This window comes from Oncorhynchus tshawytscha, linkage group LG11, assembly GCF_018296145.1.
Source record: "Oncorhynchus tshawytscha isolate Ot180627B linkage group LG11, Otsh_v2.0, whole genome shotgun sequence".
NCBI classification, from domain to species: domain Eukaryota; kingdom Metazoa; phylum Chordata; class Actinopteri; order Salmoniformes; family Salmonidae; genus Oncorhynchus; species Oncorhynchus tshawytscha.
Genome location: NC_056439.1, coordinates 49,934,103 through 49,961,358, shown reverse-complemented (window position 1 = coordinate 49,961,358; position 27,256 = coordinate 49,934,103). Strand labels below are relative to the sequence as shown.

Here is a 27,256-nt window from a genome sequence, read left to right as displayed (position 1 = left end):
ACCTGCAAGGAAACACGTGCCGTCATCATTGCTTTGCACAAAAAGGGCTTCACAGGCAAGAATATTGCTGCCCGTAAGATTGCACCTAAATCAACCATTTATCGGATCATCAAGAACATCAAGGAGAGCGGTTCAATTGTTGTGAAGAAGGCTTCAGATCACCCAAGAAAGTCCAGCAAGTGCCAGGACCATCTCCTAAAGTTGATTCAGCTGCAGGATCGGGGCACCACCAGTACAGAGCTTGCTCAGGAATGGCAGCAGGCAGGTGTGAGTTGCATCTGCACACACAGTGAGGCGAAGACTTTGAGGATGGCCTGTTGTCAAGAAGGGCAGCAAAGAAGCCACTTCTCTCCAGGAAAAACATCAGGGACAGACTGATATTCTGCTAAAGGTACAGGGATTGGACTGCTGAGGCCTGGGGTAATGTCATTTTCTCTGAATCCCCTTTCTGATTGTTTGGGGCATTTGGAAAAAGCTTGTCCGGAGAAGACAAGGTGAGCACTACCATCAGTCCTGTGTCATGCCAACAGTAAAGCATCCTGAGACCATTCATTTGTGGGGTTGCATCTCAGCCAAGGGAGTGGGCTCACTCACAATTTTGCCTAAGAACACAGCCATGAATAAAGAATGGTACCAACACATCCTCCAAGAGCAACTTCTCCCAACCATCCAGGAACAGTTTGATGACGAACAATGCCTTTTTCAGCATGATGGAGCACCTTGACATAAGGCAAAAGTCATAACTAAGTGGCTCGGGGAACAAAACATCGATATTTTGGGTCCATGGCCAGGAAACTCCCCAGACCTTAATCCCATTGAGAACTTGTGGTCAATCCTCAAGAGGCGGGTGGACAAACAAAAACCCACAATCTCCACGCATTGATTATGCAAAAATAGGCTGCCATCAGTCAGGATGTGGCCCAGAAGTTAATTGACAGCATGCCAGGGCGGATTGCAGAGGTCTTGTAAAAGAAGGGTCAACACTGCAAATATTGAGTCTGCATCAACTTCATGTAATTGTCAATAAAAGCCTTTGACACTTCTGAAATGCTTGTAATTATACTTCAGTATTCCATAGTAACATCTGACAAAAATATCTAAAGACACTGAAGCAGCAAACTTTGTGGAAATTAATATTTGTCATTCTCAAATTTAGGCCACGACTGTACATAGTCAAAGCTTTCCTTCATTTTGGCTCAGTCACAGTGGTCAGGTATTCTGCCACTGTGCACTCTCTGTTTTAGGGCCAAATAGCATTCTAGTTTGCTCAGTTTTTTTGGTTGATTCTTTCCAGTGTGTCAAAATGGTTATCTTTTTGTTTCATCATCAATTGGTTTGGTCTAAATGTGTTTCTGTCCTGAGGCTCTGTGGTGTCTGTGTTTGAACAGAGCCCCAGAATCAGCTGGCTGACGGGACTCTTCTATAGGTTCATCTCTGTAGGTCAGGGCTTTGTGGTGGACTGTGTGGGCATTCCTTTTAGGTGGATGTAGAATTGAACAGCTCTTTTCTGGATGTTGATCACTAGAGGCCCAATTCTGCTCTGCTTGGTGTTTTGTGTTGTACACCAAGTATATTTTTGCTGAATTCTGCATGCAGATTCTTAGGTGTTTGTCCAATTTGGTGAATTATTGGTTGATTACCCCAGACCTCACAATCACTGAGGGCAATGTGTCCTAGAACTGATTTGAAGTATTTAGACCCCCTCTGTCATATTCTCTGTCTCTGACCCCTTCTGTCATATCCTCTGCGCTCTCTGTCTCTCTGCGCTCTCTGTCTCTCTGCGCTCTCTGTCTCTCTGCGCTCTCTGTCTCTCTGCGCTCTCTGTCTCTCTGCGCTCTCTGTCTCTCTGCGCTCTCTGGCTCTCTGCGCTCTCTGGCTCTCTGCGCTCTCTGGCTCTCTGTCTCTGCGCTCTCTGGCTCTCTGCGCTCTCTGGCTCTCTGGCTCTCTGTCTCTGTGCTCTCTGGCTCTCTGTCTCTGTGCTCTCTGGCTCTCTGTGCTCTCTGGCTCTCTGCTCTCTGGCTCTCTGGCTCTCTGGCTCTCTGGCTCTCTGCGCTCTCTGGCTCTCTGCGCTCTCTGGCTCTCTGTGCTCTCTGGCTCTCTGTGCTCTCTGGCTCTCTGTGCTCTCTGGCTCTCTGTGCTCTCTGGCTCTCTGTGCTCTCTGGCTCTCTGCGCTCTCTGCTCTCTGGCTCTCTGTCTCTGTGCTCTCTGCGCTCTCTGGCTCTCTGTGCTCTCTGGCTCTCTGTGCTCTCTGGCTCTCTGTGCTCTCTGGCTCTCTGTCTCTGTGCTCTCTGGCTCTCTGTGCTCTCTGTGCTCTCTGGCTCTCTGGCTCTCTGTCTCTGTGCTCTCTGCGCTCTCTGCGCTCTCTGGCTCTCTGCACTCTCTGGCTCTCTGCACTCTCTGGCTCTCTACGCAGGTATTGCCCTCTGGTGGTGACAGTCGCTGTTGTATTTCTGTTTCAGAATCCTATAAGAGAAGTCCAAGTAGCACAAGGACAGTCCAAAACGATTACGGTATTTATTATTAGGATCCATGTGGTCTGACACATAACGGAAAATACATTAGACAAAAATACTTTACAATTTACATTTAAAGACTTTACAAATAGACAAGACAGTTCTAATACCTGAAAGGTAACATTTAATGTGGGTGTGAAACCGTTGGATCGTATCCGTTTTCGTGCTCACAATGCGGCAGACTTGTATGTGCAACATTCACTCAGTACAGGTTGATTTGAGAATGTAGCATGTAATGACTTGATGTGCATTCAACAAGGCCTGCTGTCCACCGGTTCACTGAATACACTTCATTTGACTGTTCCTAGGTGGGGTCGGGCCGTGGGACGCGGGGCCTGTAGTCGTCACGGCGGTACACCCGTTCACAGGGCAACAGCCTGGCGACCTGAGCTTCAACCCTGGCGACCGCATCACTGTGGTTACCAAGACAGAGTCACAGTATGACTGGTGGGAGGGAACGCTGAACGGACGGACCGGAATCTTCCCGGCTAACTTCGTCTCCTACCCCTGAACACACACACACACACACATACGTACACGCACACACTCACACTCATACACACACTCTCACACACACAGGTCTGTCACACACATGGACACTTATATTGCTGGGAGTAATGTTTTCAACACACTACATTGGACACATGATGTCCCACACTCTCTAACACGAACACTCTCCACAATGTTCAAGACTCACTGACTCTGATTACTACAGTTCAGGGGAAGGTCTTCCTATAGGACGGTATGGGTAGTCACGCTGTCTTCCTATAGGACGGTACGGGTAGTCACGCTGTCCTCCTACTGGACGGTATGGGTAGCCACCCTGTCTTCCTATAGGACGGTATGGGTAGCCAAGCTGTCCTCCTATAGGACGGTATGGGTAGCCACGCTGTCCTCCTATAGGACGGTATGGGTAGCCACCCTGTCTTCCTATAGGACGGTATGGGTAGCCACCCTGTCTTCCTATAGGACGGTATGGGTAGCCAAGCTGTCCTCCTATAGGACGGTATGGGTAGCCACGCTGTCTTCCTATAGGACGGTATGGGTAGCCACCCTGTCTTCCTATAGGACGGTATGGGTAGCCACCCTGTCTTCCTATAGGACGGTATGGGTAGCCACCCTGTCTTCCTATAGGACGGTATGGGTAGCCACGCTGTCTTCCTATAGGACGGTATGGGTAGTCACGCTGTCTTCCTATAGGACGGTATGGGTAGCCACGCTGTCTTCCTGAATTTGTCCAATAGAAACTCTTGTTTTCATTGCAAACATGTTTTTCTACAGTGTTTTGATTCATGAATACACCCCCAGATGTTACCAGCCAGCTCTGTTCACTTCTAGAGACCCGAACCACGCTGGAAAGGGTGATGTAGAAAGACTATATCCGAGCCAGTGCAGTGCAGTTTGGGTCGGCAAGATGGTGTGAATAAGGTACCAGTTTTAGAGCATTGAACAGAGGAAAGCTAAAGAACGGTGCTGTTATCACCGACGCTGCTACTCTGTTACACTGTTATATTCTCACTCACTATTTTATATGCTGTACGTCAAGTCACAAATTGGTTTGACAAGGGTGTTTGACATATATTACAATGAAGTCAATAGATTTTATTTTATTTTTTCTATAAAATGCATTATAGATCATCTGTGCCTGCAGGTTATTTTATGTTCTGAAGTTTCTGGGATTGTGTGCAGTATTTTTCTCCGTACTGCCGTTTTGTATGATGCTGGATCAAAAGTATTTAATATAAAATAATCTGTTTTATCTTAACATCTGTATGTAATGATCGTTTGTACGGATTTCTCTCTGAATGTGTGTGTGGATTTGTATTAAAGAACCTTGTCTGTAAGTGGTGTAGTTTGTCTTCTGGCCACAGGAGGGCGATGTACTCCTGTCTCTACTGCCAATCATGATGCTGTCCCATTTTCTACCTTCAAATAATATGCCCGTGTGTCATGCATTAGATTGGTGCAAGCATGGCTGGTCTGGCTGTAATATCAGTGATTTTTTATTTTTTATTTTTTTATTTTTTTAAGTCAAATTTTCCCATGTCCACTTGCCAACACACCACTCACAAACATGGTCGTCGTGTGTGTGTGTGTGTGTGGTGAATGATTGTCCAGGGTGAGTACAGTTCTACTTTGGAATAGTAGATTATTGCCCTGGGGAAAAGACACATGCGTTCTTATGAAATTGAAAAATTCCATATTTTTTTAATTTACAGGGTAACATTCCTCGCAGGGTAACATTCCTCTCTCTGTCATGGGCCTATAAGAACACAACAGCAGAGATTATGCCTCAATCTGTCATATCAAGTCTGGCCCTGACACCGGACAGGACAACGTTCCTACACACGCATGCGTTCACTACCGAACACGGCAACAAGACCACGCCCCCTTTTTTTAACGATAAGACGGCCTCGGTCAAGTCAACATCCCTTGCACCTTGGTGACATATTTCTACACTGTGTTTCATGTTAACACAGTAGGAATGTCTGCAAGGGAAGGTAACAGTGTAGAAATGGCGGTAAGGTTTTAATAATTGTAAAAGAATAACGCGTACTAAAACTAACACGGAACCTCCCTGAACAGCTGTTTGTATAAAGGCCCGTTTCCTCGCATCACAAACACACACACATGCTTTGTTCACTTGCTAGTTGGAACCAAGGAACTGGCGTGTTCTAACTGGTTGGAGTTATACGCGTTCAAACCAATTAGCAAGTTTGCCATTTCAGAATATCCTAGGCCATGATACACACATCCATACAGACACACACACATGCATACACACACACACACACACGGCTCTGCGTTTGTAAAGTCCAATGCAGCAGTCTTTCAATATCAAATCATTTCTGGTTAATTAATTACATTACTGTAATAAAAATTGTTTTTTTAGCAACAACAAAAAAATTGTCAAGCAAGAATTTTCCTAGGACTGTCTTGAGTGTGAAGGGGAAGACTGAAAACTACAGTAGCTGTTATTGGCAGAGAGGTTTGGAACTCTCTCTTGTTATTGGTCTGTTAACCAATTTACCGCATGGTGATGTCACCATGGAAAGCCAAAACTCCCGCCCCATACAAACCTGCTGATTGAAGTCATAACACTGATAAAACATATTCACACTTTTACAGTGTTCTTGTTCATTTCATCAACTGTTATACTATATGATACACAACACAGGGAAAACCACATTTTTGACACCACTGGGCCTTTTAAAGGAAGTAGGGCCCTATAAAATCTGCCTTGCAGATGGAATCACGGAATCCAGATATTTTAAAATGGAATTCAACAATATTCAAGCATTTCTTGAAATTATTTTATTTAAATACGGATAGTTGTAAAATCATTCAGCGCGTTATATCAAGATCGCAGATTTTAGAGGAACAACAAATGTCGAAACATAGAAGTGTCTTATATCGGCTGAAAACTGAAATTCTTGTTAATAAAACTGCACTGTCCAATTCACAGTAGCTATTACTGTGGAAAAAAATGCCATGCTATTGTTTGAGAGCTCCAACAAAACACTTTTTTTTCAACGTGATAGGTTTGATAAATTCACAGCTGAAGGTGACATGTGGACTTACATTCTGAAATCTTGCTCTGATTTATCATCCAAAGGGTCCCAGAGATATTTTACATGAACATGAAAGGTCCATATACCACGTACAATCAATTTTTTTGTTGTATTTTCTTCTACCAGATCTATTGTTATATTCTCCTACATTCAATTCACATTTCCACAAACTTCAAATTGTTTCCTTTCAAATGGTATCAAGAATATGCATATCCTTGCTTCAGGGCCTGAGCTACAGACAGATAGAGTTGGGTATGTTGTTTTAGGTGAATTTCTTTTTAAAAGGGGCTGTCCCTAAGAAGATTTAAAATATATGACATTAACAAAGTGCATCAATGATTGGTATTTTCCCGCAATTATCTGAAAGGGCACAGGAAAGCCCCTGTGTGTGTGTGTTGTGTTGTGTTGTGTGGTGCTCCTTTGTGCAGCCGTTAGCGATGATGCTAATAATAACCGTCTGCTGATAGATCGGAAGGCTATTCTGAAAAGAAAAAACAACTTCACAATTAAATGTGAACTACAATGCAGCCTCTGCCTACCTGGCAGAATGATCTCATGATTATGTACAGCAATCCAGTAGCCATTTTGTTTCGTAAACTCTGCATCACATGAGCGCTACAGCAACACAGCTAACCAAACCAAGGCTGTTCTTAGATTTTTCCCAGACGTCAAAAGTGGTTTTAAGCTTTGTTGTGGCACTTAGAACCTCACATGTTGTTATTTTCCTATTTAAAAAGGTGTGATTTTTGAGAGAAAACTATTGAAAAATTCAATGAAATTTGGGAGAAAAAAATAAAACAAAATCAAGCGAAGGAGAATGCAGATTTTTATAGGGAGCTAAGAATGTTCTCCACAGGCTGGGACAGACCAGATCACACAGACTTAAAGTTTAAACAGTAAAACCAGGGTCATGTTCAGTTGGGCACAACGTGACAAAAAAATGATTAGAACTTATTGGACACTGTTCGGCTAGTATCTCAGTGCTCCATGGACCTTTTTAAATACAAAATGTATCAACAGCATGTGTGTGTGTGTGCAGAGTGTTTTCATTTGAGTTGGGTTCCTGTGGGTGGTGGGAGGGTTTCTCGGGGTCTCCCAGGAATGGACAGGCCTTGTCAGCTGGGGTGTCCACTGAGCGCCTGTCAGGAAATACACATCTCAGCTGGAGAGACGTTCACATGTATTACTATTGAACATATTCCTTGGTCCAGGACTCTGAGTAGCAGGTCACAATACCCGCTGCACACAAATTGGTTAAATCATGTTTCCACATAAAACAAAATTATTAAATGTAATGACGATGAATCAATGTGGAAAACGAATTGAATTTGCAAAAAAGTAAAACGTAAAAAAAAAAAAAAATTATTGGACATTTAAACCCGAAATGAAATTACGTGATTCACATTTAGTTTGATTTCATGTAGATTTCACATTGAGTTGACAACTCAATTAAATGTAAATACAAAGTTGATGTTTAACTGGCGTCTGTGCCCAGCTGGTAGGGACTGAAACAGGTCATTACACATGGTAGAAGGGAAGGGGGAAGTGGGACGAGAGAGGTGGGGAGGACGAGAGAGGGGGATAAATAGTTAACCTAAAATAAGAAGTTATGTAACACTGAGATATACACACACTGACAGACACACCAGCTTTCTGAACTCTTGAGTATAGGTCATAGCATTTCATGCCAGCTGCTGTTGACAAACGGAAGAGAGATAGACCACTTCGAGTGTGTAACACTCACAGTCAAACACACACCATTTAGCTCCACAGTAGCAAGCGAGGTATGTCTAAGGCTACATGTTTTTGTGTTAGTGTGTGCACAACTTGTGCATTTGGGTGTGTGTGTGTGTGTCAAAGGTCTCTTACCTTGTGGAGCATGATGACCAGGCTAATGGGAGGTGTAGCCTGGGTTGTCTGTCACAGTCCTCCAGCGAATCAGGGAGCGGCACACCACTGGTCTCCGGTAGCAACAGACACAGTCCCGCCCCGACAATGGGGCCACTCCCATAAAGAATCATAGCGGCCAATGGGATGGTTTCTCCTCTAGGACTGACCACCGCATTGAGGATACACCCCACTCTGTAACACAGACACACCAAGCCCACACACTTCTGTCTGAAACACACACACACACACAGTTAAGATACAGCCTGCCCGTACAACTCAAACATACACATATTGCACAAACAGAGATATACACACACATCAGGTATTACTCAAGCATGGAGATAAGATGACCTTTGACCCAGGCGAGTGTGTGAGGTCAATAGATAAGTGCTGTGTGTCTGCAGGGTTGAGATAGGGACTAGTCCTGTCAGGGGTCAGACACAGACACACACACACACTCCGTACCTGATGAGTGTAGGGAAGAGCTCGATGCCGTAGAGGACAGAGACAAACACACTGGTCTGCATACACAGCTTCCCCACCAGGGCCAGAGCCATCACCAACCCTGGGACAGCTACACACACACACACACACACACACAGTGTTGGATCACTGGAGGTTGTGTCGATGTGTTTGTTGTGTCGATGTTTGTGTCTGTGCGTGTGTTTTACCGTAGAAGCGTGATGCGAGCAGGGACAGCAGGCAGAAGGAGCCACTGAGGAGCAGGGACAGCATGCTGATTGGGCGTCTGCCACAGCGGGCCAATAGGAATGGGACAAGCAAGCAGGGTGCCTCTGATAGGCCGCTGAAGAACTGAGCCAGGAAGACATCCACCCCGAAACGCCCGACATTCAGACAGATACCGTAGTACGTCAGGGCTGACGCTAGCCTAACACACACACATACACAGTGGGGAGAGACAGCATCAGACACAGTGGGGAGAGACAGCATCAGACACAGTGGGGTGAGACAGCATCAGACACAGTGGGGAGAGACAGCATCAGACACAGTGGGGAGAGACAGCATCAGACACAGTGGGGAGAGACAGCATCAGACACAGTGGGGGAGACAGCATCAGACACAGCATCAGACACAGTGGGGAGAGACAGCATCAGACACAGTGGGGAGAGACAGCATCAGACACAGTGGGGGAGACAGCATCAGACACAGTGGGGAGAGACAGCATCAGACACAGTGGGGAGAGACAGCATCAGACACAGTGGGGAGAGACAGCATCAGACACAGTGGGGAGAGACAGCATCAGACACAGTGGGGAGAGACAGCATCAGACACAGTGGGGAGAGACAGCATCAGACACAGTGGGGAGAGACAGCATCAGACACAGTGGGGAGGACAGCATCAGACACAGTGGGAGAGACAGCATCAGACACAGTGGGGAGAGACAGCATCAGACACAGTGGGGAGAGACAGCATCAGACACAGTGGGGAGAGACAGCATCAGACACAGTGGGGAGAGACAGCATCAGACACAGTGGGGGAGACAGCATCAGACACAGCATCATACACAGTGGGGAGAGACAGCATCATACACAGTGGGGAGAGACAGCATCATACACAGTGGGGAGAGACAGCATCAGACACAGTGGGGAGAGACAGCATCATACACAGTGGGGAGAGACAGCATCATACACAGTGGGGAGAGACAGCATCATACACAGTGGGGAGAGACAGCATCATACACAGTGGGGAGAGACAGCATCATACACAGTGGGGAGAGACAGCATCAGACACAGTGGGGAGAGACAGCATCAGACACAGTGGGGAGAGACAGCATCAGACACAGTGGGGAGAGACAGCATCAGACACAGTGGGGAGAGACAGCATCAGACACAGTGGGGAGAGACAGCATCAGACACAGTGGGGAGAGACAGCATCATACACAGTGGGGAGAGACAGCATCATACACAGTGGGGAGAGACAGCATCATACACAGTGGGGAGAGACAGCATCATACACAGTGGGGAGAGACAGCATCATACACAGTGGGGAGAGACAGCATCATACACAGTGGGGAGAGACAGCATCATACACAGTGGGGAGAGACAGCATCATACACAGTGGGGAGAGACAGCATCATACACAGGGAGAGACAGCATCAGACACAGTGGGGAGAGACAGCATCATACACAGTGGGGAGAGACAGCATCATACACAGTGGGGAGAGACAGCATCATACACAGTGGGGAAGACAGCATCATACACAGTGGGGAGAGACAGCATCATACACAGTGGGGAGAGACAGCATCAGACACAGTGGGGAGAGACAGCATCAGACACAGTGGGGAGAGACAGCATCAGACACAGTGGGGAGAGACAGCATCATACACAGTGGGGAGAGACAGCATCAGACACAGTGGGGAGAGACAGCATCAGACACAGTGGGGAGAGACAGCATCAGACACAGTGGGGAGAGACAGCATCATACACAGTGGGGAGAGGCAGCATCATACACAGTGGGGAGAGACAGCATCAGAAACAGCATCATTCACAGTGGGGAGAGACAGCATCAGACACAGTGGGGAGAGACAGCATCAGACACAGTGGGGAGAGACAGCATCAGACACAGTGGGGAGAGACAGCATCAGACACAGTGGGGAGAGACAGCATCATACACAGTGGGGAGAGACAGCATCAGACACAGTGGGGAGAGACAGCATCAGACACAGTGGGGAGAGACAGCATCAGACACAGTGGGGAGAGACAGCATCAGACACAGTGGGGAGAGACAGCATCAGACACAGTGGGGAGAGACAGCATCAGACACAGTGGGGAGAGACAGCATCATACACAGTGGGGAGAGACAGCATCATACACAGTGGGGAGAGACAGCATCATACACAGTGGGGAGAGACAGCATCATACACAGTGGGGAGAGACAGCATCATACACAGTGGGGAGAGACAGCATCATACACAGGGGGAGAGCAGCATCATACACAGTGGGGAGAGACAGCATCATTCACAGTGGGGTGAGACAGCATCATACACAGTGGGGAGAGACAGCATCATTCACAGTGGGGAGAGACAGCATCATACACGGTGGGGAGAGACAGCATCAGAAACAGCATCATACACAGGGCGGAGAGACAGCATCATACACAGGGGGAGAGACAGCATCAGACACAGTGGGGAGAGACAGCATCAGACACAGTGGGGAGAGACAGCATCAGACACAGGGGAGAGACAGCATCAGACACAGTGGGGAGAGACAGCATCATACACAGTGGGGAGAGACAGCATCAGACACAGTGGGGAGAGACAGCATCAGACACAGTGGGGAGAGACAGCATCAGACACAGTGGGGAGAGACAGCATCAGACACAGTGGGGAGAGACAGCATCAGACACAGTGGGGAGAGACAGCATCAGACACAGTGGAGAGACAGCATCAGACACAGTGGGGAGAGACAGCATCAGACACAGTGGGGAGAGACAGAATCATACACAGTGGGGAGAGACAGCATCATACACAGGGCGGAGAGACAGCATCAGACACAGGGCTGAGAGACAGCATCAGACACAGTAGGGAGAGACAGCATCAGACAGTGGGGTGAGACAGCATCATACACAGTGGGGTGAGACAGCATCATACACAGTGGGGAGAGACAGCATCATACACAGGGCGGAGAGACAGCATCAGACACAGTGGGGAGAGACAGCATCATTCACAGTGGGGAGAGACAGCATCAGATACAGTGGGGAGAGACAGCATCAGACACAGTGGGGTGAGACAGCATCATACACAGTGGGGAGAGACAGCATCATTCACAGTGGGGAGAGACAGCATCATATACAGTGGGGAGAGACAGCATCAGAAACAGGGCGGAGAGACAGCATCAGACACAGTGGGGAGAGACAGCATCATTCACAGTGGGGAGAGACAGCATCAGACACAGTGGGGAGAGACAGCATCAGACACAGTGGGGAGAGACAGCATCATACACAGGGCGGAGAAACATCATCATTCACAGTGGGGAGAGACAGCATCAGAGACAGGGCAGAGAGACAGCATCATACACAGTGGGGAGAGACAGCATCAGAGACAGGGCAGAGAGACAGCATCATACACAGTGGGGAGAGACAGCATCAGACACAGCATCATACACAGTGGGGAGAGACAGCATCATACACAGGGCGGAGAGACAGCATCATACACAGGGCCGAGAGACAGCATCATACACAGTGGGGAGAGACAGCATCATACACAGTGGGGAGAAAGCATCATACACAGGGCCGAGAGACAGCATCATACACAGTGGGGAGAGACAGCATCAGACACAGTGGGGAGAGACAGCATCAGACACAGTGGGGAGAGACAGCATCAGACACAGTGGGGTGATACAGCATCATACACAGTGGGGAGAGACAGCATCATACACAGGGCGGAGAGACAGCATCATACACGGGGGAGAGACAGCATCAGACACAGTGGGGAGAGACAGCATCATACACAGTGGGGAGAGACTGCATCGTACACAGTGGGGAGAGACAGCATCATACACAGGGCGGAGAGACAGAATCAGAAACAGCATCATTCACAGGGCGGAGAGACAGAATCAGAAACAGCATCATTCACAGGGCGGAGAGACTGCATCAGAAACAGCATCATTCACAGTGGGGAGAGACAGCATCAGAAACAGCATCATTCACAGGGCGGAGAGACAGCATCAGAAACAGCATCATTCACAGTGGGGAGAGACAGCATCAGAAACAGAATCAGACACAGTGGGGAGAGACAGCATCATCCACAGGGCGGAGAGACAGCATCAGAAACAGCATCATTCACAGTGGGGAGAGACAGAATCAGAAACAGCATCATTCACAGGGCGGAGAGACAGCATCAGAAACAGCATCATTCACAGTGGGGAGAGACAGAATCAGAAACAGCATCATTCACAGGGCGGAGAGACAGCATCAGAAACAGCATCATTCACAGTGGGGAGAGACAGCATCATTCACAGTGGGGAGAGACAGCATCATTCACAGTGGGGAGAGACAGCATCATTCACAGGGCGGAGAGACAGCATCAGAAACAGCATCATTCACAGTGGGGAGAGACAGCATCATTCACAGTGGGGAGAGACAGCATCATTCACAGGGCGGAGAGACAGCATCAGACACATGCTGTAGAACAAATGGAGTACAGCGGTAGAACCTGACAACCTCTCTTTTTTTCTACACACTTTCAGTGAGCTACAAAAGTGACACAAGTTGTTTTATCTCTGTACTCCAGCACTTTGGATTTGAAATTATACTATGACTATGAGGTTAAAGTCCACTGACAGCTTTCATTTGAGGGTAATTGTTGTGATTAGGAATATGGGACCAAATACTAAACTTTGGACACTTTTTAATACACAGAAGTGCATTCGTCCCAATCACTTTCCATCTCCTAAAATGGAGGGACTGTGTACAAAAAGTGCTGTAATTTCTATACAGTTCACCCAATATGGATGAAAATACACCTTCCCACTAACGAGATGGATAACCCGGCACAGGTGATACACCTTCCCACTAACGAGATGGATAACCCGGCACAGGTGATACACCTTCCCACTAACGAGATGGATAACCCGGCACAGGTGATACACCTTCCCACTAACGAGATGGATAACCCGGCACAGGTGATACACCTTCCCACTAACGAGATGGATAACCCGGCACAGGTGATACACCTTCCCACTAACGAGATGGATAACCCGGCACAGGTGATACACCTTCCCACTAACGAGATGGATAACCCGGCACAGGTGATACACCTTCCCACTAACGAGATGGATAACCCGGCACAGGTGATACACCTTCCCACTAACGAGATGGATAACCCGGCACAGGTGATACACCTTCCACTAACGAGATGGATAACCCGGCACAGGTGATACACCTTCCCACTAACGAGATGGATAACCCGGCACAGGTGATACACCTTCCCACTAACGAGATGGATAACCCGGCACAGGTGATACACCTTCCCACTAACGAGATGGATAACCCGGCACAGGTGATACACCTTCCCACTAACGAGATGGATAACCCGGCACAGGTGATACACCTTCCCACTAACGAGATGGATAACCCGGCACAGGTGATACACCTTCCCACTAACGAGATGGATAACCCGGCACAGGTGATACACCTTCCCACTAACGAGATGGATAACCCGGCACAGGTGATACACCTTCCCACTAACGAGATGGATAACCCGGCACAGGTGATACACCTTCCCACTAACGAGATGGATAACCCGGCACAGGTGATACACCTTCCCACTAACGAGATGGATAACCCGGCACAGGTGATACACCTTCCCACTAACGAGATGGATAACCCGGCACAGGTGATACACCTTCCCACTAACGAGATGGATAACCCGGCACAGGTGATACACCTTCCCACTAATGAGATGGACAAGCCGGCACAGGTGTAACACCTTCCCACTAATGAGATGGACAAGCCGGCACAGGTGATACACCTTCCCACTAATGAGATGGACAAGCCGGCACGGGTGTAACACCTTCTTACTGACGAAGTGACACCAATTGGTCCGCCCTACGTGATAACGCTCTACCTCAAAATATAAATGGAAAAACCTGTAACACTGGAGTACAGAGCCAAAACAATACTTTTGCAGCTCACTGTAAACACAGACTGACCCACCCAATGTAACTCATGATGACCAGGCGCAGTAGAATGGTGGGACTTCTCATGTGTCCGCAGTGGGAAAGTGTGTTTCCCTCCTGGGTTTGCGTGTCTGCCTTTGGTATGTGTGTGCCAGTCTCCAGTGTGTCTGTGTCCCGGGGGACTTGTTGCAGGTCCTTCCCCTCTGTCTCCAACAGCTGTGACAGAAACACACACAGACCTGAGTCGCGTCTAGGAACACTGATATAGTACAGACATACATCTGTGTGTGTGTGTGTGTATTTGTGTGTGTGTGTGTGTGTGTGTGTGTGTGTGTGTGTGTGTGTGTGTGTGTGTGTGTACCAGGTCTAGACAGCGTTTGTCCTCAGGACTGTGTCTCCTGTACTCCTCCAGAGTGTCCAGCCTCTTCTTCAGGAGCAACCAGTGAGGAGACTCAGGAATGGAGCTGAGAAAGGGGAGATTCATGGCTGAGAGGTGGGAGATTAATGGCTGAGAAGGGGAGATTCATGGCTGAGAGGGGGAGATTCATGGCTGAGAAGGGGGAGATTCATGGCTGAGAAGGGGGAGATTCATGGCTGAGAGGGGGAGATTCATGGCTGAGAAAGGGGGAGATTCATGGCTGAGAGGGGGAGATTCATGGCTGAGAGGGGGAGATTCATGGCTGAGAAGGGGGAGTTTCATGGCTGAGAAGGGAGAGATTCATGGCTTAGAAGGGGGAGATCCATGGCATTTCAGTACAGGTTCACTCACACTCTCTCACCTGGTTTCAGGGGAGACTTAGGGTTGTGTGTGTTACTCACTAGTAGAGAGGCAGACAGAGGATCTGTGGTACGGCCAGAACCAGGTGTAGCTGTGTCCAGGTGTATGTTACTCACTAGTAGAGAGGCAGACAGAGGATCTGTGGTATGGCCAGAGCCAGGTGTAGCTGTGTCCAGGTGTGTGTAAGGTACGCCAGCGGTGCCAACGCCATCATACCCAGGCTGAAGGAGAAGGACAGGAGGGCCGGGGGCCAAATACGATACCTGGGAAGACTCCATTCCACACCTACACACACACTCACACACACACACACACACACACACACATACATACATACACACAGTGAAATCCATGCCCACAGCCACATGGCACGATGCACACACACACACACACACACAGTTACGGTAGGGTAGATGTGTTACCCAGGCTGAAGCTGCAGATATTGATACAGCAGCAGGAGACCCCGGCCAGACAGCGCAGGGTGAGGAAGAGGATGGCGTGAGGAAGGACTGCCGGCAGCACAGCAGTCACAGCATGGACACAAACACACACCAGCAGTACCACTCGCTTACCATACCTAGTCACACACAGACACACACACACAGGACATCCATGTGTTACAGTGTATCATTTACTGTGTGTGTGTGTGTGTGTGTGTGTGTGTGTGTGCGTGTGCGTGAGTGTGAGTGTGTATGAGTATATACATAACATCAGATTGATCAGAAATACAGTGTAGACATTGTTAACGTTGTAAATGACTATTGTAGCTGGAAACGGCTGATTTTTAATGGAATATCTACATAGGCGTACAGAGGCCCATTACCAGCAACCATCACTGCTGTGTTCCAATGGCACGTTGTGTTAGCTAATCCAAGTTTATAATTTTAAAAGGCAAATGAATCATTAGAAAACTATTTTGCTGATTAAAGAAGCAATAAAACTGTCCTTCTTTAGACTAGTTGAGTATCTGGAGCATCAGCATTTGTGGGTTCGATTACAGGCACAAAATGGCCAGAAATAAAGAACCTTCTTCTGTATCTCGTCAGTCTATTGTTGTTCTGAGATATGAAGGCTATTCCATGTGAGAAATTGGCAAAAACTGAAGATCTCATACAACGCTGTGTACTAGTACTCCCTTTACGGAACAGTGCATACTGGCTCTAACCAGAATAGAAAGAGGAGTGGGAGGCCCCGGTGCACAACTGAGCAAGAGGACAAGTACGTTAGAGTGTCTAGTTTGAGAAACAGACACCTCACAAGTCCTCAACTGGCAGCTTCATTAAATATTACCCGCAAAACACCCGTCTCAACATCAACAGCGAAGAGGCGACTCCAGGATGCTGGCCTTCTATGCAGAGTTGCAAAGAAAAAGCCATAACTCAGACTGGCCAATGGAAAGAAAAGATTAAGATGGGCAAAAGAACACAGACACTGGACAGAGGAACTCTGCCTAGAAGGCAGAAGTTGCCTGTTCACTGTTGACGTTGAGACTGGTGTTTTGTGGGTGTGAGACCCTGTGGCTTGTAGGCCTCTCCAGGTCTTGCACCCACTTTGAAATTTGGTTGAGGATCGGTGATGATCTGAGGTTGTATGAATCAAGCCAAGTACAAGCTTTGTCCTGGAAGAAAACTTGCTTCCTGCTCTGACAATGTTACCCAACTCCGAGGATTGTTTTTTTTCCAGCAGGACAATGCTCAATGCCACACAGCCAGGTCAATCATGGTGTCGATGGAGGACTACCAGATAAAGACCCTGTCATGGCCAGCCCAACCTCCAGACCTGAACCCCATTGAACCCGACTTCAACTGTATATATACACTGTGTGTGTGTGTATATATGTACTGTGTGTGTGTGTGTATGTACAGTGTGTGTATGTCACCTGTCAGAGAGAGATCCTCCAAAGAGAGATCCCAGCAGAAGGCCAGCCATGTACATGGTCTGACTGTACGACAACACCATTGGATCCAAACACACTTTGCCCTGTAACACAAACGCACACGCACGCACGCACGCACGCACAGATGTTTGTGCTAGATAATGTTCTAGTAATCTAGTTGCAACACGAAACTATTTATTGCCACACACACCTGATAATGAAATGTGTTGTTTTACAAGTTCAGCCATAGCAGTACTCAGGGTCAGCCATAGTAGTACTCAGGGTCAGCCATAGTAGTACTCAGGGTCAGCCATAGTAGTACTCAGGGTCAGCCATAGTAGTACTCAGGGTCAGTCATAGTAGTACTCAGGTTCAGCCATAGTAGTACTCAGGGTTAGCCATAGTAGTACTCAGGTTCAACCATAGTAGTACTCAGGGTCAGCCATAGTAGTACTCAGGTTCAACCATAGTAGTACTCAGGTTCAACCATAGTAGTACTCAGGTTCAACCATAGTAGTACTCAGGGTCAGCCATAGTAGTACTCAGGGTCAGCCATAGTAGTACTCAGGGTCAGCCATAGTAGTACTCAGGGTCAGCCATAGTAGTACTCAGGGTCAGCCATAGTAGTACTCAGGGTCAGCCATAGTAATACGGCACACTGTAGCAAATTAGGGTTAAGATTTGCATGGTTCTGATATCGGTTCCGACTGACATTTTAGCTTATAAATTGATCTGTGGACACTGTTGATCGAAATGGCATGAATTGAGCGGTAGCCCTGATAGACCTGGTAGCCCTGGTAGCAAGTTAGCCCTGGGAGCCAAGGTAGCCAAGGTGGCAATTGGAGCCAAGGTAGCAATGGTAGCCATGGTAGCCCTCGGAGCCATGGTAGCCCTGGGAACCAAGGTATCCCTGGGAGCTGAGGTTGGCCTGGCAGCCATGGTTACCAAAGTTAAATCTAGACTTGGTTTCCTCTATCGTAATCGCTCCTCTTTCACCCCGGCTGCCAAACTAACCCTGATTCAGATGACCATCCTACCCATGCTAGATAATTTTATTTTTCACCTTTATTTAACCAGGTAGGCTAGTTGAGAACAAGTTCTCATTTGCAACTGCGACCTGGCCAAGATAAAGCAAAGCAGTGTGACACAGACAACAACACAGAGTTACACATGGAGTAAACAATAAACAGGCCAATAACACAATAAACAAATCAATGACACAGTAGAAAAAAAGAAGGTCTATATACAGTGTGTGCAAAAGGCATGAGGATGTAGGCAATAAATAGGCCATAGGAGCGAATAATTACAATGTAGCAGATTAACACTGGAGTGATACATGAGCAGATGATGATGTGCAAGTATAGATACTGGTGTGCAAAAGAGCAGAAAAGTAAATAAAATAAAAACAGTATGGGGATGAGCTAGATAGATTTGGTGGGCTATTTACAGATGGACTATGTACAGCTGCAGCGATCGGTTAGCTGCTCAGATAGTTGATGTTTAAAGTTGGTGAGAGAAATAAAAGTCTCCAACTTCAGCGATTTTTGTAATTCGTTCCAGTCACTGGCAGCAGAGAACTGGAAGGAAAGGCGGCCAAATGAGGTGTTGGCTTTGGGGATGATCAGTGAGATACACCTGCTGAAGTACATGCTACGGGTGGGTGTTGCCATCGTGACCAGTGAACTAAGATAAGGCAGAGCTTTGCCTAGCATGGACTTATAGATGACCTGGAGCCAGTGGGTCTGGCGACGAATATGTAGCGAGGACCAGCCGACTAGAGCATACAGGTCGCAGTGGTGGGTGGTATAAGGTCATTTGGTAACAAAACGGGTGGCACTGTGATAGACTGCATCCAGTTTGCTGAGTAGAGTATTGGAAGCTATTTTGTAGATGACATCGCCGAAGTCGAGGATCAGTAGGATAGTCAGTTTTACTAGGGTAAGTTTGGTGGCGTGAGTTAAGGAGGCTTTGTTGCGAAACAGAAAGCCGATTCTAGATTTGATTTTTTTGGAGATGTTTAATATGAGTCTGGAAGGAGAGTTTACAGTATAGCCAGACACCTAGGTATTTATAGTTGTCCACATATTCTAGGTCGTGTTATCTCTCTTGTTGTGATGTGTGTTTTGTCCTATATTTTAATTTAATTTATTTTTATTTTAATCCCAGCCCCCGTCCCTGCATGTGTCCTTTTGCCTTTTGGTAGGCCGTCATTGTAAATAAGATGTTGTTCTTAACTGACTTGCCTAGTTAAATACAGTTTAAATAAATAAAATCATGGATTTATGAGTGTATCTCTTCCTTCTGTGTGACTGGTGTGAAACCTGACACCACTTGAATCTGGGATGTCCCTCCTACCATTTCATCCACTCTTCCAACTGTCTATCAACTCCTAGCTAAACCCTACATTACAGCCACTGATAAAGTACGGGACTCTTCACAGGTTAGGAGAGCATTTTCACAAACCCTAACCATTTCCCTAACCTTAACCACAGTCTCCTAACCTGCTATGAAAATGTATCGAAGTGGAGTTTCCTGACAAAAAAGCACATGCTTGCAGTCCTTACATCATAGCGAAACAGGCTGGTTTCGTTGCTCTAGCACAGGAGTACGCGCAATAAATGTGATTCACATTTTAAAAATATATATATATTTTAAAGTTAAAAACAGTGTAACGAGTGCGCTGAGAGTCGGGAAGCAAGTTCATGGAGATTTCATAAATAAAACAAACAATGAACACGAAACACAAACAACGCACCGAAATTACAACAGAGTCAATAACACCTGAGGAAAGAACCAATGGGAGTGACAGATATAGGGAAGATAATCAAGGAGGTGATGGAGTCCAGGTGAGTGTCATGAGGCACAGGTGAGCGAGACGATGGTGACAGGTGTGCGGGATAATCAGCAGCCTGATGACCTAGAGGCTGGAGAGGGAGTATACGTGACAAACAGTCCATTTATATTTTCCACAGGGGCTATACATTTGGGAGAGGTGTTTTTCTCGCCTGAGTAGCCTCGTTTCACTGCCAGAAATAAAATTAAACCATCTAGTGTTCAGTGAAATAACAACACAATGTCAAATACAGGTAGCCTCTTCAAATAATGAACATCCAATCACATTAACCGTTACTCTCTCGCGGGAATTCCACTAACGGTCTGTATGAAGCCAGACGTAGCTGCTGCTCATGTTGGTATCTGTACTGATGGCGCAAAAGCCATGACAGGGAGACATAGTGGAGTGGTAACGTGCGTGCAAGCAGTTGCTCCCGACACCACTTGGGTCCACTGCAGCAGTCACCGAGAGGCTCTTGCTGCCAAGGGAATGCCTGACAGCTTGAAAGACGTTTTGGACACTACAGTGAAAATGGTTAACTTTGTTAAAAAAGCAAGGCCCCTGAAATCCTGTGTATTTTCTGCCTTATACGACGAGCTTAAAGTTTTCTTTACTGACCATAATTTTCACTTGTCTGACCGCTTGCATGATGCCGAGTTTCTCACACGACTGGCAGATAGGGGTGATGTTTTTTCTCACCTGAATGATCTGAATCTAGGATTACAGGGACTCTCCACAACTATATTCAATGTGCGGGACAAAATTGAGGCGATGATGAAGAAGTTGGAGCTCTTCTCTGTCTGTATTAACAAGGACAACACACAGGTCTTTCCATCATTGTATGATTTTTTTGTGTGCAAATGAACTCAAGCTTATGGACAATGTCAAATGTGATATAGTGAAGCACCTGAGGGAGTTGGGTGCGCAATTACGCAGGTACTTTCCCGAAAGGGATGACACGAACAACTGGATTCGTTATCCCTTTTGCAGCCAATGCAAATAGTCTGGGAAGCCCTTTGACTAGATGTTCAGGAGTCTTATGGCTTGGGGGTAGAAGCTGTTTAGAAGCCTCTTGGTCCTAGACTTGGCGCTCCGGTACCGCTTTCCGTGCGGTAGCAGAGAGAACAGTCTATGACTAGGGTGGCTGGAGTCTGAAAATTTAGGGCCGTCCTCAGACACCGCCTGGTATAGAAGTACTGTATGGCAGGAAGCTTGGCCCCAGTGATGTACTGGGCCGTATGCACTACCCTCTGTAGTTCCATGCGGTCAGAGGCCGAGCAGTTGCCATACCAGGCAGTGAAGCAACCCATCAGGATGCTCTCGATGGTACAGCTGTAGAACCTTTTGAGGATCTGAGGACCCATGTCAAATCTTTTCAGTCTCCTGAGGGGGAATAGGTTTTGTCGTGCTGGCTTCACGACGGTCTTGGTGTGCATAGACCATGTTAGTTTGTTGGTGTTGTGGACACCAAGGAACTTGAACCTCTCAACCTGCTCCACTCCCCGTCGATGAGAATGGGGAAGTGCTTTGTCCTCTTTTTCCTGTAGTCCACAAACATCTCATTTGTCTTGATTAACATTGATGGAGAGGTTATTTACCTGGCACCACACGGCCAGGTCTCTGACCTCCTCCCTTTAGGCTGTCTCGTCATTGTCGGTGATCAGGCCTACCACTGTTGTCATTGGCAAACTTAGTGATGGTGTTGGAGTCGTGCCTGGCCGTGCAGTCGTGAGTGAACAGGGAGTGCAAGAGGGGATTGAGCACGCACCTCTGAGGGGCCCCTGTGTTGAGGATCAGCGTGGCGGATGTGCTGTTACCTACCCTTACCACCTGGGGGCGGCCCGTCAGGAAGTCCAGGATCTAGTTACAGAGGGAAGTGTTTAGTCCCAGGGTCCTTAGCTTATTGATAAGCTTTGAGGGTGCTATGGTGTTGAACGCTGAGCTGTAGTCAATAGATAGCATTCTCACATTTGTGTTCCTTTTGTCCAGTTGTGAAAGGACAGTGTGGAGTGCAAAAGAGATTGCATCAACTGTAGGTCTGTTGGGGCGGAATGCAAATTGGATTGGGTCTAAGGTTTCTGGGATAATGGTGTTGATGTGAGCCATGACCAGCCTTTAAAAGCACTTCATGGCTACAGACGTGAGTGATACTGGTCGGTAGTCATTTAGGCAGGTTACCTTAGTGTTCTTGGGCACAGGCTCTATGGTGGTCTCCTTAAAACATGTTGGTATTACAGACTCGGACACGGAGAGGTTGAAAATGTCAGTGAAGACACTTGCCAGTTGATCAGCGCATGCTCACAGTACACATCCTGGCAATCCGTCTGGCCCTGTGGCCTTGTGAATGTTGACCTGTATAAAGGTCTTACTCAAATCGGCTAAGGAGAGCATGATCACACAGTCTTCCAGAACAGTTGGTGCTCTCATGCATGTCTCAGTGTTATTTGCCTCAAAGCGAGCATATAAGTAGTTTAGCTCATATGGTAGACTCGTGTCACTGGGCAGCTCTTGGCTGTGCTTCCCTTTGTAGTAATGGTTTGCAAGCCCTGCCACATCCGATGAGAGTCAGAGCTGGTGTAGTATGATTCGATCTTAGTCCTGTATTGACCCTTTGCCTGTTTGATGGTTCGTCGGAGGGCATAGTGTGATTTCTTATAAGCTTCCCGGGTTAGAGTCCCGCTCCTTGAAAGCAGCAGCTCTAGCATTTAGCTCAGTGCGGATGTTGCCTGTAATCCATGACTTCTGGTTGGGGTGTGTACTGTCACTGTGGGGATGACGTCATCAATGCACTTATTGATGAAGTCAATGACTGATGTGGTGTACTCCTCAATGCCATCGGAGGAATCCTGGAACATATTCCAGTCTGCCAGCAAAACAGTTCTGTAGTTTAGCATCTGCTTCATCTGATCACTTTCTTTATTGATCTCGTCACTGGTGCGTCCTGCTTTAATTTTTGCTTGTAAGCAGGAATCAGGAGGATATAATTATGATCAGATTTGCCAAATGGAGGGCGAGGGAGAGCTTTGTACGTACTCTGTGTGTGGAGTTAAGGTGGTCCAGAGGTTTTTTTTTTCTCCTCTGGTTGAACATTTAACATGCTGATAGAAATTTGATAAACTAGATTTAAGTGTTCCTGCATTAAAGTCCCCGGCTACTATAAGCGCCGCCTCTGGATGAGTGTTTTCCTGTTTCCTGCTTTTGCTTTTATTCTCCTACATTATTTTCACATTTCCACAAACTTCAAAGTGTTTCCTTTCAAATGATACCAATAATATGCATATCCTTGCTTCAGGGGCTGAGCAACAGGCAGTTGGATTTGGGTATGTCATTTCAGGCAAAAATGGGGAAAAAAGGGATAGATCCTGAGCAAATTGTTATTTACAATGATGGCCTACCGGGGAACTGTGGGTTAACTCCCTTGTTCAGGGGCAGAACGACAGATTTTTACTTTACTAAAATAATCCAAAACATGCATCCTGTTTGCAACAAGGCACTACAGTAATACTGCAAAAAATGTGGCAAAGCAATTCACTTTATGTCCTGAATACAAAGTAATATGTTTAGGGGAGTACCACTCAGACTTCATCATGTAATGGGTATCCTTGTAATCGTTAAAGACTGGTGAGTTTTTCATCATAAAAAAAAGGTATAGAGCAAAGCACAGGCAAAATTCTAAAAGAAAACCTGGTTCAGTCTGCTGTCCAACAGACACTGGGAGATGAATTCACCTTTCAGCAGGAGAATAACCTAAAACAACAGCTCAAATCTATACTGGAGTTGCTTCTTAAGGCTAGGGGGCAGTATTCAGAAGTTCGGATGACTGATGTGCCAAAAGTAAACTGACTGTTACTCAGGCCCAGAAGCTAGGATATGCATATAATTGGTAGCATTGGTCAGAAATCACTCTGAATAATGTCTGTAAGTATAACAGAACTGATATGGCAGGTGAAAACCCGGGGAGAATCCATCCAGATTATTGTTTTAGGTCACAGTCCATTCAAATGCTTGTCTATGGGATATTCAAAGGAATTCCTCCCAGATTGCAGTTCCTATTGCTTCTACTAGATGTCAACAGTCTTTAGAAAGGGTTTCAGGCTTGTTTGTTGAAAAATTAATTAGTAGTTGTAGTTTTTCAAGGTGGCTCTCATTTGGACTGTAGTCTTGTGGCGCTCGTGGATGAGGGCGTGCACCTCGTTATTTATATCTGGTATTGAACATGCTAGATTCCGTCTTAAATGTTATCATTTATTTACATATTAGGGTACCTGAGGATGGATTAGAAACATTGTTTAACTTGTTTGGACTTTTCAGATTCCTTTGTCTGCATGTTGAACGTGTGGAATTACTGAATCAAACACCCCAAATAAACTGACTTTTGGGGGATTTAAAGGACTTTATTGAACAAAACAAACATTTGTTGTGTAGCTGGGACCCTTGGGATTGCAAACAGAGAAGGATCTTGAAAAGTAAGTGATTTATTTTATCGCTATTTCTGATTTTTGTGACGCCTCTGCTGGTTCGAAATTTTTTTTTAATGCTGGTGTACGTGGGGCGCTGTCCTCAGATAATCACATGGTATGCTTTCGCCGTTAAGCCTTTTTGAAATCTGACAAAGTGTCTGGATTAACAAGAAGTTAAGCTTTGAAACGATGTATAACACTTGTATTTCCATGAATGTTTAATATTACGATTTTTGTATTTTGAATTTCGCGCTCTCCAATTTCATCAGATGTTGTCAAGGTGGGTCACTAGCGTCCCACCTAGCCCAAAGAGGGTATTACAAATAAGACAGTGAATGTTCCTGAGTGACCAAGTTACAAGACCTAGAAATGGTTGTCTAGCGATGCTCAACATCCAATTTGACAGAGCTTGAAGAATTTTGAAAAGAATAATGGACAAATGTTACACAATCCCGGTGTGGAAATCTCTTAGATACTTCCCCAGAAAGACTTCACAGCTGTAATTGCTGCCAAAAGTGCTTCTACAGAGTATTGACTCAGGTGTGTGAATACTTATGTAAATAAGATATTGCTCTATTTAATTTTCAATACATTTGCAAACATTTCTAAAAACTTGTTTTCACTTTTTCACCATGGTGTTTTGTGTGTAGATGGGTGAGAAAATCCAGTCAAGGTGTATCAATACCTTTTGCACTGGCACTGTAGCTGCTGTGATTGGCTGGTGTCTTGGGGGTGGTACACAGTCTGGGAAACAGTATGCTAACATTCTAACTTATAAAATTGATAATGAGCTCCAAATGTAACAGTATAACTTTAGACCGTCCCCTCGCCCATACCCAGGCGCGAACCTGGGACCCTCTGCACACGTCAACAACAGTCACCCTCGAAGCATCGTTACCCATCGCTCCACAAAAGCCGTGGCCCTCGCAGAGCAAAGGGGAACTACTACTTCAAGGTCTCAGAGCAAGTGATGTCACCGATTGAAACGCTATTTAGCGCACACCACCGCTAACTAAGCTAGCCGTTTCACATCCGTTACACAAACACAAATGAAAGCATGACGTTAGCGTGAAACGTACCATCTCTTAGCTTAGCAATCAGTGAAAAGGTATGTTCTTATCCACCATGGGCATTATCATCAATGCATCCTATTTATAGACTTTATCTCTTGATCTCGACAAAACAACTTTGTTATGTTGATCATAATCATGAGATAATCAAGGGCCGGTGAAAAAAATAATTATCTTCATATGTCCTCTTCATATGTCCTCTCTGGACCAGACCCAGCTGCTATCGCATTGGTGTCAATGGGAGACACTACTGGTTAAGTAGATCGGGCTGGAACGGAGGATTGTTTTCTATTGTAAAAGGCCTGAGTGACGCCCATGCATACCCCACAAGACATGCCACAAGAGGTCTCTTCACAGTCACCAAGTCCAGAACAGACATTGGGAGGCACACAGTACTACATAGAGCCTACATGGAACTCTATTCCACATCAGGTAGCTGATGCAAGTAGTAGATTCAGATTGTTTTTTTAAAGATAAATATACACAAGCATTTCGCTACACTCGCATTAACATCTGCTAACCATGTGTATGTGACAAATAAAATTTGATTTGATTTTATTTGATACACCTTATGGAACAGCAGGGACTGTGAAGAGACACACACAGGCACAGACACACATACACATAACATGTTTACTCACATTATCTCTATCTGTGTCGTTCCCCCATGTGATCTCATCCTGTGTTGGTAACAATACCGATATAAGTGACACGTTCATCTCGCGCACCTCCCCGGGAGTGCGGTTCTGTTTGCGCACACTACTAGAAGAGACTTCATCTCCTCCGGTTTGACTCTTGGTCGGTAACTGACTGGGGACGTGAGCGCACGAGGAGGCTGCTCTGCTGACAGTGAAGACATCGAGGAAGAAAAGAAACGCCGTGAAGAAGAATATGAGAGCGAGTCGCAAGTACACCGCGAGCTGCAATGGAGCCATGGGACTCCTCTATATCACGCTCTCTCTCTCAGCTCAGCGCCTATCTCACCAGACAGCGGAGCTGAAGGGACTGTTACACCCGTAAAGTCCTGGAACTCCCGTCAAGTCTTGTTAGCGCAATAAGTACTGTAAAAGCACAGTCTAATCATTACAAATCGCGACAAAGTGGTCAGGGGTGAATAAATACCTAACCCACAGTCCTCTGCATTAGACTTCCTCCCCATTGCCTAGGGGTCAAGTTGACCTGAACCTAGAAATTCTATAGAACTACTTTACCACTTCTCTCCCCCCTCTTTTCTCCCCATTCCTTCTCCCCCCTCTCTCTCTTTTCTCCCCATTCCTTCTCTCCCCCCCTCTCTATTTTCTCCCCATTCCTTCTCTCTCCCCCTCTCTCTTTTCTCCCCATTCCTTCTCTCCCCTCTCTCTTTTCTCCCCATTCCTTCTCTCTCCCCCTCTCTCTCTTTTCTCCCCATTCCTTCTCTCCCCCTCTCTCTCTTTTCTCCCCATTCCTTCTCTCTCCCCCTCTCTCTTTTTTCTCCCCATTCCTTCTCTCCCCCTCTCTCTCTTTTCTCCCCATTCCTTCTCTCTCCCCCTCTCTCTCTTTTCTCCCCATTCCTTCTCTCCCCCTCTCTCTCTTTTCTCCCCATTCCTTCTCTCTCCACCTCTCTCTCTTTTCTCCCCATTCCTTCT

General features: G+C 46.5%; 2 protein-coding genes across 5 annotated transcripts in view; one reads left to right on the top strand and one right to left on the bottom strand.

Annotated features, from left to right (window-relative positions):
* The window catches only part of sh3yl1 (SH3 and SYLF domain containing 1), a 47,356-nt gene extending 42,999 nt beyond the window's left edge, over positions 1-4,357 (top strand). For 2 of the 4 annotated variants that reach the window (XM_042330256.1, XM_024437866.2), the window contains exons 10-11: positions 2,460-2,510; positions 2,822-4,357. In XM_042330256.1, coding sequence (XP_042186190.1) covers positions 2,460-2,510; positions 2,822-3,024 — 254 coding nt within the window. In that variant the 3' untranslated portion in view covers positions 3,025-4,357. The remainder of the gene's footprint in view (positions 1-2,459; positions 2,511-2,821) is intronic. The other 2 variants (XM_042330258.1, XM_042330257.1) reach the window with 1 other exon arrangement.
* Positions 4,358-6,255: 1,898 nt separating this feature from the next.
* On the bottom strand, positions 6,256-26,798 carry LOC112262238 (solute carrier family 22 member 13). Its single transcript, XM_042330255.1, has 10 exons — positions 26,273-26,798; positions 17,272-17,372; positions 15,815-15,969; positions 15,509-15,677; positions 14,976-15,078; positions 14,652-14,830; positions 8,647-8,864; positions 8,441-8,549; positions 7,955-8,203; positions 6,256-7,224 (listed from the first exon to the last, which is right to left on the bottom strand). Exons 1-10 carry the CDS (start codon positions 26,564-26,566, stop codon positions 7,083-7,085), a joined length of 1,719 nt encoding a protein of 572 aa, XP_042186189.1. The 5' UTR covers positions 26,567-26,798; the 3' UTR covers positions 6,256-7,082.
* Between the last annotated feature and the right edge of the window lie 458 nt (positions 26,799-27,256).